The following is a 12,573-nucleotide window of genomic DNA, read 5'->3' on the forward strand; positions in this document are numbered from 1 at the left end:
AGCTCAGCATATACGATATCTTTCGGGATTCCACCGAAAGACATGCGGGTGACATGTCTGACCCAGCGTAGTCTTCTTTATTTATTATATATTACATAACAGAAACATATTATATTTTTTTTAGTGAAATACAAATTTGCTTTTTCAGAATATAAGCTTGTTTGTATAATATATGTTATCAACTACATTCAATTGTATATTAAAACTATGATTTTTTCAGTAGAAACAACAAAAGTTAAAGTCCAAAAGGACAAATACAGCATTGACTTTACTTACACTAACGAGATATATTCAAAAGGAGAATTAGTCATTAAATTCCGTAATGTGACGTCATCTGATTATGGAGGATATGTTATTAGTCTTTGGAATAATGCAAATAGTTTGTCTACACTTTATTTTAATATCACAGGTAGGAATTTATTAGATAAGTATGTGTATTTAGTAATATTTTCAGTAATAAGTTTTTGCCTTGTAATATTTTACTGGAAAATGCAGCCCCTTATGCAACATACAGAAAGCCGCTAATCCTTACTTAGAATTAGACTATGATTCCCCTTCTCCCAGGGCTGTTTCAACCTTTGTCCGGCAATGTATGTAGGCTATGTATGCAGCCTATTCCCAGTCGGTGTCGATATGAGTTCCTCATGAAGGTCTGGTGGCAAGTAATGGGACGTCTCTGTTTGCGCTTTCCTTGTATTAGCCTCCATGTCTTATAAACTCTTGTTATGTGTGATTTATTCTGTTTGATGACATGCCCCGCAAACTTCATGGACGCACCGTCACAATCTCACTAAGTGGTCGATTACCAGCTCGGCAAAGGATTTCTTTGTGACGCAGTCTCTGTAACTGACTGCTAACATCTATCTTAGCTATTTTTGTTGAGCCACATTTAGCCTTTTTTTTTAAATTCAGCGGTTGACTTCCATATCACTGTTGGGATGTGTTATGTAGGTGGATTTTATCTCAAGCCCAATCTTTTCCTAACAGGCCGTAGCCTTTGGGAAATAATCCAAGCCTTTTCATTCAACATGCTATGCATCTTCGTTGCTTGCTATGATGCAGCCCAGGTACGCGAACTTATCCAGCTGTTCAAGCTCTGATAACCAAAGTCTGACAGGGGCACCCTTTGCCTTATATTCTACTCGCACAATTTTAGTTTTATCCACGTATATGCGGAGGCCAATTTAGAGTGGTTCTCTTTTCTTTTATGTATTTATTTGTAGACCAGAGTAGTGCAACGTCGTCAGCGAAATTTAAGTCTATCATATGGTTCAGTTTAGCCATGAAATATCGAAGCCGCTGTCCGCCTAGACTCTGTAGAAATTCCTTGCTACGCACTTAATTTTTAGTCTCAATGGTATATCCTTTGATCTTGGAAAACTTCTCCAGCTGTCTCTTTCGCTACTTTCCTCTATGCCGATGAGGAAAAACTGAAGCCTGAGTTGATCTTTACAGCGCTTCCTGGGGAAATCTAGTTCGGCTGCCATCATGTATGTGCGCCACAAAAACTCTTGTCTTTGTTATGTGAACATCTATAGTGTTTATATGTATGTAAATATAAATAGATATTACAAAAATTACTTATAAATCTTCTCATTTAGTCACATGAATACGTTGTAAAATTAAACAATATGATAAGGTTACATTAACTATTTTTAATAACAAAATGAGTAGGGGCGAAGCTAGGAATTTTCCATCGTCAGGGGCCCGGGGTGGCTAGACCTCTTTGAGGACCCCTCCATTTTGCGTAATATTTAATTTTTAATGTAAAAAACACTAATTGTGGGCACCCTTCAAGTGGGGTACTGGGGATTTTCATATTCTCCCCACTCCTCTCCTCACCCTAGCTACGCCACTGAAAATGAGTAAATACAATGGATAAGCAAATCAGGTATCACGTTAAATAACAATAATACATTTTTTAAAATTTAAATTCAATCTATATACAGTTGATAGGATTCTACCAACATTATTAGTATTGATTATACATTATTATGGAAATCAGTGTTGACAAGAGAAAAATTCTTGTTTGTGGTGGAGATAGTTCGAGATGTTGCCTACAGCTGACTGGCCAAACATTATAAGAACTTGGACCATTTAAATACCTAGGGTCATGCATAAAAGAGACGGATGATCAATAAAAGAGATAAAAGCTTGTTTAAGCTTGGCATGACCAAACTGGGAAATCTGGAAGAGTATAAATCAGCGTCCCAGTAAAATTAAAACTCTATTCTTCACTAGGAGTTTACTCACAATTATATGGATGTGAAAGTTGGACACCGAACTTTCAGGTTGAAACAAGAATTTAAGCCTTTGAGAGTAAATGCTATTGAAAAATGCTGGTAATCAGATACGAGGAAAAAAAACTACTGAGTTTGTTACGAGCAGATGAGACTCTTAATCATACACCAAACAGACTCGTATATTTAGCATATAATGAGGACTTTAATCTTGATACAACAAATAGTAATATTTGAATTAGATCTTCGTTTACATTCCTCCATTACTAAAGTCTCTCTCTATCTTCCCCTTTCAACACGCATTCGCACCATTCCACATTCACACTATGCTGCGCACGTAACAGAGTTTGTACTTTTACAAGTCAACACTCTGGCTGGCAAGAAGATAAAACCCCTCAGTACTGTGAAGAGACGAAAGCTGAGCTGGTTTGGTCCTATTGTAAGACATGACTCACTAACCAAAGTTATCCTCCAACGTACAGTGAAGGGAGCACTGAGACAATGTCGTCCAAAAAAACAACAACTGGTGGCTGGATAACATACAAGAATGGACCGGCCTCTGTCTTGATATCATGCTAAGAACAGCTGCTGACCTGGAAAAGTGGAGGTATTTGATACGCGAACTGTCACAGCACCTCTAACCACGAAATTCAATGAACAGATGATGAGATGAGATGATACATTAAATGGCTGTAAATAACAGTCAAATGATATCAGATAACAAGAAAACACAACTCCCCGATCAACACTTGGCTAGAGCCATACATGTAGACAAAGAACAAAAGTCTTACTGTATTGTACTCTACGCAATGATGGCTATAACCAAATACTTACCCTGAACTAAAACAACTAAGACTAACTAAGTGATGGTTACCCAACAAAATAGCGCCAGAGTACGAAATTTCCCCTTTCAGACCTTGTGGTCTATAGGGCAGATGATGTAAAGGTCATCTGTTTCTGTGGCCTACGGTTGACAAGGGTGTCATGTGGCCAGCACAACAACCAACCGCCTTTACTTTTCCCTAACTAATGTCAGGTACCCAATAGAGCTGGGTGGACTCAGAGGCGCCCGAAGATTCCGAAATTAAAAATCCCAGTCTTCACTAGGATTCGAATCCCGGTCCCCGGTTCGGAAGCCAAGCGCTTTACCGCTCAGCCACCGTGCGAAGTATAAGAAAGTCCTATTTTTGAAACAACACAAGGCGCTTTAGGCGGAATGTGTCCCTTAGTGAAAAGTCCAGCCGAATAACATTATACACTGCTCGTTTAAGTAATAGGTATATCGAACTTGAGTCCTTATCTCTTAACATAAAATCAATATAGCCAAGCAATCTGGGTTGAGGCATTTAACCCATTTTTGTATCTCTGTAATCTTGTTGTAGGTCCACTACAGTGTCCGAAAAATCTTACATCAGAAGTACTGGATCATAACTTGGTCAAACTGACCTGGTCACCAATTAGTGATAAAATACATAAACAAAAATTTATCATATTTAGAACTGATAAAGGCGGTGACGTCAACATTGGCACGGTCTTAAAACAGAACGAAATATTAATGTCTTACAACGTGACTGGACTATCAGTCAACATAAACTATAGTTTCTTTTTAAAAGTGAAGAGTGGTCAGTCCAAGATCGAGTGTAGAAACCTGACAACTGTTGTTTTAATACAAGGTAATTCTTTTTGATAATGTATAAGATTTCGTAGTTTAGGAGCCCTGTTTAATTTTTGGTAAGTTTCAGAGGCTCCTTCAGAAGTGAAGATGATTGCGTTCTAGTTCAATCGTTCTAAAGTAGGGCCGGTATGGAATAACAGTTTGGAGTGTAAACAGCACAAACAAGCAACCCTACAATTTAAAACGCACGACAGCTTTTTTTTATTTGAGATTCTATCTGAATGATATATACTTATGTTCAATGCTTTGTTGGTTTTTTTTGTTAGTTTCATCAATATGTGGATTCCATGACAGTTTTTCATTTATTATAACACCTAGGTATTTTCCGTTTTTAGTCTATGTTACTGGTTTGCCATGAATAAGATAAGTGGAATTAATTTGTTTTAGTTTTTTTGTTACTCTTAACAACTGACATTTTTCTGGTTGGAAAGACATGCTCCAATTTGATTCCCATTTTTGTAATTCATCTAATTCTCTTTGTAAAATTTCTGTATCTTGTGTTGTTTTTATTGTTCTATATATTATGCAATCGTCTGCAAATAATCTGACTTTTGTTCCTGAACTAATGCAATTAGGAAAATCATTTATGTAAATTAAAAATAGTAGTGGACCTAAGACCAGGGGCGGACTGGCTATATGGGCATTTGGGCTAATGCCCGGTGGGCCGGTACTCAAATGGGCCGGTAGAGCAGCAGAAATGGCCGCATCGATGCCACTATGGCACGTATGAAAATGTTAAAGGTTTTATAATATTCTCTTATAAAAAGGCCCCTGAGAGTCGTGTTTAAACACAAATCTTTCACATAATCACAATACCATTTTAATTTAACACATTTTCCGAAATAATGTAATAGCCTTCATACGTAGTCAGTGCTACTAGTAGGCTTCATCCTTTTAGGGCCTATTCATACTTAGCGATTAAAAAGCAACATAAGGCCTATATTTCTATAACGATTTAGAGTTCACTGTATGCATGCATACCGATACATTATCAATCTTGACAAAATGACTTTGAGGACAGGTAGACCTAGAAATGGATGCCTATCATATTATATAGAATTTGTGGGCCGAATTGCATAGAAATGCCCGGGCCAATTTTGACACTCAGTCCGCCCCTGCCTAAGACTGTAATTTGTAATTAATTAATAATATAATTCATTGTTGTTTTGTACAGAAAAAGCCGAAGAAGCACAAGATGGTCAACCACTTGATGATAACACTGTGTTCTATATAATACCAATAGTGGCTCTTGTGGTTATACTGGTAGTCACCGTGGTCATCATTGTCTTGGTCAAGAAAAGAAAAAAGAAAAATAGTAAAAACGCATTTACAGGTAAACAAAATAAAAGTAGATTTTATTTTTAAGTTCTTATATAAACAATAAAACATTAAAGCGAATCTAAATTATATTTGTAGATTATCACTGATTTAATGACTGACCAATCTTCGTATCAGGAGACTTCTTAAGCTAGCAAAAGGATTTGCATGGAATCTCTTACTTAAGTTCTTAATACTGCGAAGGAGGTTACAGAGACAATTTGACAAACTTAACATTTTAACATTGTAATTTTCGAAAAAATGCAAGCTTTTAACTAAATACATATATATATATTTGGTTTCAATTTCCATTAGTTTAAATTGTAATCGTTTATGTAACCTTTATGAATGTAGAGAAACGGCAGGGCTACAAATTATGATTTCCTGCTCTCTCTAGCGAAAAAATAAATAAATATATTCTTAATTGCTTTTTAACCACCCCCACACACACGCAGGGCCGGATTTAAGGGTGGGGCTACTGCTCAGGTGACTCCACAACACAGGTGCCTCTACAAATGTCTAATGTTTATTTCGACATTTCAGACATACACAGACAGACAGACAGACAGACAAACAGAGTTGATGAAAGCTTTGTAAAAATACAATTGTATTTAATGAATTACTTATTACGGATTAACATGTTCAGTTAAAGGCCTGCATTTTTGTTCGTGACCTTGTAAGCTAATTTTAATTTTATCACTGTGCGACCAAAGTAATGATAAATATCTAGCAAGAAGGCTAGTTTGACCTAAATCTGGCAGGGTGAAACTCTTTCATTCATAGAGTTGAGCATTTCTTAATTTATTGTTAATGCCAATGGTTGTTGGAGGGACAATTAACATTCACTGCGATATCAATTGTTATGTAATGCAGAGGTTCTCAAACGGTTTTACCCGGGTACCTTTTTTAATAAGCCTATCTGAAAGAAGATTTTCCGTGCTGCCTTTAGGCGCTCAGTAAACACAACTCTGCTCAGTAGCGTGTCGAATCTCTAGCCCCCCCCCCCCCCTTCATAGTTAGCCAAGCCAAGCCAGGTTCGAGCGTACTTAGCCTCTCGACCACGTAAAGAATGTATTCAATATTTTTTGGTGCTGGTCGTTATAGAATATCACATAATAGGCTTATTAAACAGCAGTGAGGGGCGGGTTGATTATTATTACAACTATCTAATCAGATAAACTGGCTATTAGCGAAGAAGTTATTTTAAGTGTAGATAATTTTCATTTTTATTTTGATCCCATAAAGTTGTTTTGCGGACCATAATTTGGGAATCCCTGATCTAAGAGAGTTTATATCAATTGGTGTCAAGATTAGTCAAAATATTTTGACTTTTATTCTAAGCATTTATATAAAGGAGCAATATTTATATATATATATTGGTTTTATTAATCTATAAGGTAACTAATATTTTAAAATTACCTTATGTAACTTTTTTCGCAAAAATAAATTGGGTTAATGCTACTAACACATATTTTTTACTTTGAGCAATATAGCCCTTTAGGAGATATTTGTCATATTACAGTGTTTATATATTTGTTATCCTCCTTACACCACTAGACCAGAAAGGCTTTCAATACAATTGTGGATCAGAGACCATCTCCACCCAACATTCAAGTCAAAATAATGACAACTTTTCTGCTAACACATTAGGTGAGAGCTTTTTTTTAAAATAACATTATCAGCTTATAAATTGTGATTTAATCTACATTAAAGATGATTATAATTAAATACAATCCGCATAGAATTATTTTTTAGAAATTTTTAGTTCAAAAACTGTTTTATTCATAGAATCACAGCCAGAAAATTTTTATTTTTTTTATTAGAAAAAAAAAGTCAAACTAATGAGCCTTTACGAAATGTTTAGTGCTAGGATGCTAAAAATATTAAAGTAGATACCGTGACCAAAATATTTGGAATTGAGCTCCGCACTGTAGTGCTTTAATAGTGTTTTAAGATTCGCAAACTTCATAAGTTGTTATTTCTTTAATTTTAATTTTCTTACAAATATTTTTTTCAACAATTATGTATGACATTTTGAGAAAACTATAACACCAGTGTGAGACTTTAAGCCCAATATTGTCTGAGAAGTTTTTAAAATTATTTTATTTCCCTAAGACCCCGTGTGTTCAACGGAGGTTGCTGAAAACATTTACAACAATGTCCTGGAGCACAATGCTCAACAGGGCGCCAAAGTTTTAAAACCGGCACGAAAGTCTGGCTCATCGGTCAAGTTGAAGGACAAGGTTTCTATGGCAGCTGGGAAAAAGCAAGCCGCCACACTGCCTCTTGGCAAAACGCTGGTCACGTGGGACGACGAGAAGGAAGATGTCAATGTCTATGAAAATGTAAGGACTCGGTATATAGAGTTAATCGTTGAATTAAATCATCAATTATGCATTTATGAATTGAGTATATTCCTCGGTGACTCCTCGTATCTACACTTTACTTCAGTATCTTTATCTTATCTTATATAATACAGACGTTACTTCAAAAAAGAAGATGATTACATCCTACGCGCCATGCATTTAGTCATGCATATTAACCAATGACTTAAATTCTGCCAGGTCACTGGTTTTCCTGGCTGGCTCAGGCAACCCATTCCATGCTCTAATAGCACTAGGGAAGAAGGAGTATTTAGTGTTTCACTTACCAAACACTATCTTTGTGGACTATATTGTCGGTGCCATGTATATAGGAGACAATAAAACTATTATGTAACCTTATATACGGGACTTGACAAACTTTGTTACTAAATCATCATAATAGACATTAAGAAAATCGGTTGCGTTGTTTGGAAAGATAAAAAAAGGAAAATTAGAAGATCAGGACTTGTATTTTGTTTCTGTAACCAAATAAGAAAAATAATGTGTCATATAACAATAATAACAATAATAAGGCTTGTCTTCGAGTCCGAAGATTAGTGAGGAATGCGGTATTTCCCGTGGATTCCCAGCCCCAGCTTTGACCTACATATTTTGCCACATCTAGGGCAAGCGTGTCATATAATAATGTAAAGGAAATGACACACATTTTTACTCTTTGTTAAAGCTTTTAACCCCACCCTGATCGGCAGTGCTGAACAACTGAAGAAAACAGCACACTATTTTTCCTTGGCACAGTCTGCAAAAGAGCTGACAGCTCAGCAGCAAAAAGTTGGCTAGAAGAAGAAGAACCCCTCCTTCTTTTATTGAATTACATTTCTATCCCCTCTCCCCTAATTAACTTACACAGTACCATTGAGTAGCTGTATCATTAATTTAGAGAACTACTGCTGTAGCTGTAGCTGTATCATTAATTTAGAGAACTACTGCTGTAGCTGTAGCTGTATCATTAATTTAGAGAACTACTGCTGTAGCTGTAGCTGTATCATTAATTTAGAGAACTACTGCTGTAGCTGTATCATTAATTTAGAGAACTACTGCTGTAGCTGTAGCTGTATCATTAATTTAGAGAACTACTGATGTAGCTGTAGCTGTAGCTGTATCATTAATTTAGAGAACTACTGATGTAGCTGTAGCTGTATCATTAATTTAGAGAACTACTGATGTAGCTGTAGCTGTATCATTAATTTAGAGAACTACTGATGTAGCTGTAGCTGTAGCTGTATCATTAATTTAGAGAACTACTGATGTAGCTGTAGCTGTAGCTGTATCATTAATTTAGAGAACTGCTGCTGTAGCTGTAGCTGTATCATTAATTTAGAGAACTACTGATTAAGCTGTAGCTGTAGCTGTATCATTAATTTAGAGAACTGCTGCTGTAGCTGTAGCTGTATCATTTATTTAGAGAACTACTGATGTAGCTGTAGCTGTAGCTGTATCATTAATTTAGAGAACTGCTGCTGTAGCTGTAGCTGTATCATTAATTTAGAGAACTACTGATGTAGCTGTAGCTGTATCATTAATTTAGAGAACTACTGATGTAGCTGTAGCTGTAGCTGTATCATTAATTTAGAGAACTACTGATGTAGCTGTAGCTGTATCATTAATTTAGAGAACTACTGATGTAGCTGTATCATTAATTTAGAGAACTACTGCTGTAGCTGTAGCTGTATCATTAATTTAGAGAACTACTGCTGTAGCTGTAGCTGTATCATTAATTTAGAGAACTACTGCTGTAGCTGTATCATTAATTTAGAGAACTACTGCTGTAGCTGTAGCTGTATCATTAATTTAGAGAACTACTGCTGTAGCTGTAGCTGTAGCTGTATCATTAATTTAGAGAACTATTGATGTAGCTGTAGCTGTATCATTAATTTAGAGAACTACTGCTGTAGCTGTAGCTGTAGCTGTATCATTAATTTAGAGAACTACTGATGTGGCTGTAGCTGTATCATTAATTTAGAGAACTACTGATGTAGCTGTAGCTGTAGCTGTATCATTAATTTAGAGAACTACTGATGTGGCTGTAGCTGTAGCTGTATCATTAATTTAGAGAACTTTTGATGTGGCTGTAGCTGTATCATTTATTTAGAGAACTACTGCTGTAGCTGTAGCTGTAGCTGTATCATTAATTTAGAGAACTACTGATGTAGCTGTAGCTGTATCATTAATTTAGAGAACTACTGATGTAGCTGTAGCTGTATCATTAATTTAGAGAACTACTGCTGTAGCTGTAGCTGTATCATTAATTTAGAGAACTACTGCTGTAGCTGTAGCTGTATCATTAATTTAGAGAACTACTGATGTAGCTGTAGCTGTATCATTAATTTAGAGAACTACTGCTGTAGCTGTAGCTGTATCATTAATTTAGAGAACTACTGATGTAGCTGTAGCTGTATCATTAATTTAGAGAACTACTGCTGTAGCTGTAGCTGTATCATTAATTTAGAGAACTACTGATGTAGCTGTAGCTGTATCATTAATTTAGAGAACTACTGATGTAGCTGTAGCTGTATCATTAATTTAGAGAACTACTGCTGTAGCTGTAGCTGTAGCTGTATCATTAATTTAGAGAACTACTGATGTAGCTGTAGCTGTATCATTAATTTAGAGAACTACTGATGTAGCTGTAGCTGTATCAATAATTTAGAGAACTACTGATGTAGCTGTAGCTGTATCATTAATTTAGAGAACTACTGCTGTAGCTGTAGCTGTATCATTAATTTAGAGAACTACTGATGTAGCTGTAGCTGTATCAATAATTTAGAGAACTACTGATGTAGCTGTAGCTGTATCATTAATTTAGAGAACTACTGCTGTAGCTGTAGCTGTAGCTGTATCATTAATTTAGAGAACTACTGATGTAGCTGTAGCTGTATCATTAATTTAGAGAACTACAGCTGTAGCTGTAGCTGTATCATTAATTTAGAGAACTACTGATGTAGTGCAACAATATTTCTATTATAAACTACCCAATTTTTTTTAAAATTAGTTTATTGAATTTCTTTTATTCATTATATAAACATTTTCCCACAACAACAATTTTAATTATAGGCTCGAGAGGACACGACAAATCAAGTCCAAGAGTTTGAAGATAAAGAGTATAATCCCACGCCTTCAAATGAAGAAAAACTGCCACTCCAAGAGCCGGACGGAGAAGCATCTAAACGCAAAGAAGACTCTCGGACAATTAGTCCTGAAGGTCTGGTCTACGTCAGCGTGGAAATCAACAGAAGCGGCCCCCAGATTGTGGTGGAAAAACCCAAAGTTGAAGACAAAGTGGACAAGAAGCAGACACAGGATAAAAAGCAGAAAGAGATCGTGAAAGAAGTCAAACCATCTTATGACCCTGTGGAGTACAGCAGTCTTGACTATCTGGCTACATCTGTGGCGGCAACTGAAGATGGTGTGGGAGGCCTAGATACAGAGGAGTTGAAGAATGTATAGACCTTTTGAAATATATATATTTAGTGTTTGTCTGTCAGCGAAAGTTTATTGTCTAAAGATTTTTAATGAATATTTTGAATACAATGATATAGCTGAATAATATATTTAACAGTGAATGTAATTGAAAGAGATGATTTGTAAGTGACTCTTAAATCATAGATTTAGATAGCTATACGTGGGCTACTATGCCGTAACTTATTTAATAAAAATACGTCAATAGCTTACATTTACTTTCCATCATATTTTCTGTTTATTTATACACACTCACAAACTTACACTTTGCATATCAAAAAATTTTTAAATCCCATCCGCCAAGTTGATGAATATACAAGATCTAGTATTATTGAATTCAGGCTTGGGATTAGCTTAGAAGTATATTATAATTTTTTTTTACAAATTGTAATTATTTACAACAAATGTTACATTACGCTCTCTTGTTTCTCTTATTAACATTATAATAGTTTCTAGACACTCAAATATTTTGTTATTGCGTGTACAATGTATTTTGAGATGACTGACAACAATTGTCTTAGTTACTTTGAAGAAACATATTACCTTAGCATTTTTTTTTACTAAAGCTCTAGTCGTAATTATAAGTAAATAAAAAATGTGAATTTTTGATTTAGGTTTAATGGCCAGCCGATTATAACAGAAACGTTTTTGTGTCTGTATGTTTCGTGTAACGGAGGTAATATTTTAAGTGATAACCTCCTCTCAGACTGGCATTTAATATAAATTGGGTATACAATAGAATAATATCAAGGCTTGTGTGCGAGTACGAAAATTAATGAGGAGTGCAGCATTTCATGTGGCTGGTGGGTAGGTAGGTAGGTCGGTAGGTGGATAGGTAGGTAGGTGGATAGGTAGGTAGGTGGATAGGTAAGTAGGTGGGTAGGTAGGTAGGTGGGTAGGTATGTAGGTGGGTAGGTACGTAGGTGGGTAGGTAAGTAGGTAGGTAGGTAAGTAGGAAGGTAGGTAAGTAGGTGGGTAGGTAAGTAGGAAGGTAGGTAGGTGGATAGGTAAGTAGGTGGGTAGGTAGGTGGGTGGATAGGTAAGTAGGTGGGTAGGTAGGTAGGTGGATAGGTAAGTAGGTGGTAAGGTTAGTAGTTGGGTAGGTGTTTTAAACATTGAAAAGGATATCAAAAACGTCTCTTACGATATTCCTAGAAATTCGACAGTTCCTGTATATTGTTGGTAAATGAATGACTACTCTTTGAAAACTCTAGGGGCGGGGTGCATGAGCAGAGTAAAAATGTCCCATTGTATTTTTGTGTAACATTCGTTAGTTATTAAGTGAATAGAATCGCTCTAGAAGCTGTATAAAGGAGGTATTGTCTTTTTAAAAATGTTTTTCAATGGATATTTTTGGTGTTAAAAAATATTTTTTTTATACTTTATATGTTTACAATTAATTAATAATAAAATGGAAAACATTTCCTATGTGGAAATAGTATGTATGGTTATTTGTTGAGATAACTCTGAATTAGAAATTGAATACCATGAGTAGTAGATT

General features: G+C 35.7%; 1 protein-coding gene across 1 annotated transcript in view; it reads left to right on the forward strand.

Annotated features, from left to right (window-relative positions):
• The window catches only part of LOC106060286 (uncharacterized), a 28,886-nt gene extending 16,378 nt beyond the window's left edge, over positions 1 to 12,508 (forward strand). Inside the window, exons 8-13 of the mRNA XM_056010427.1 lie at positions 221 to 409; positions 3,623 to 3,913; positions 5,090 to 5,248; positions 6,790 to 6,882; positions 7,348 to 7,577; positions 10,668 to 12,508. Of these exons, the coding sequence (XP_055866402.1) occupies positions 221 to 409; positions 3,623 to 3,913; positions 5,090 to 5,248; positions 6,790 to 6,882; positions 7,348 to 7,577; positions 10,668 to 11,060 (1,355 nt within the window). The 3' untranslated portion in view covers positions 11,061 to 12,508. The remainder of the gene's footprint in view (positions 1 to 220; positions 410 to 3,622; positions 3,914 to 5,089; positions 5,249 to 6,789; positions 6,883 to 7,347; positions 7,578 to 10,667) is intronic.
• The last annotated feature ends 65 nt before the right edge of the window (positions 12,509 to 12,573 follow it).

Source organism: Biomphalaria glabrata, chromosome 14, assembly GCF_947242115.1.
Source record: "Biomphalaria glabrata chromosome 14, xgBioGlab47.1, whole genome shotgun sequence".
In the NCBI taxonomy this organism is placed as follows: domain Eukaryota; kingdom Metazoa; phylum Mollusca; class Gastropoda; family Planorbidae; genus Biomphalaria; species Biomphalaria glabrata.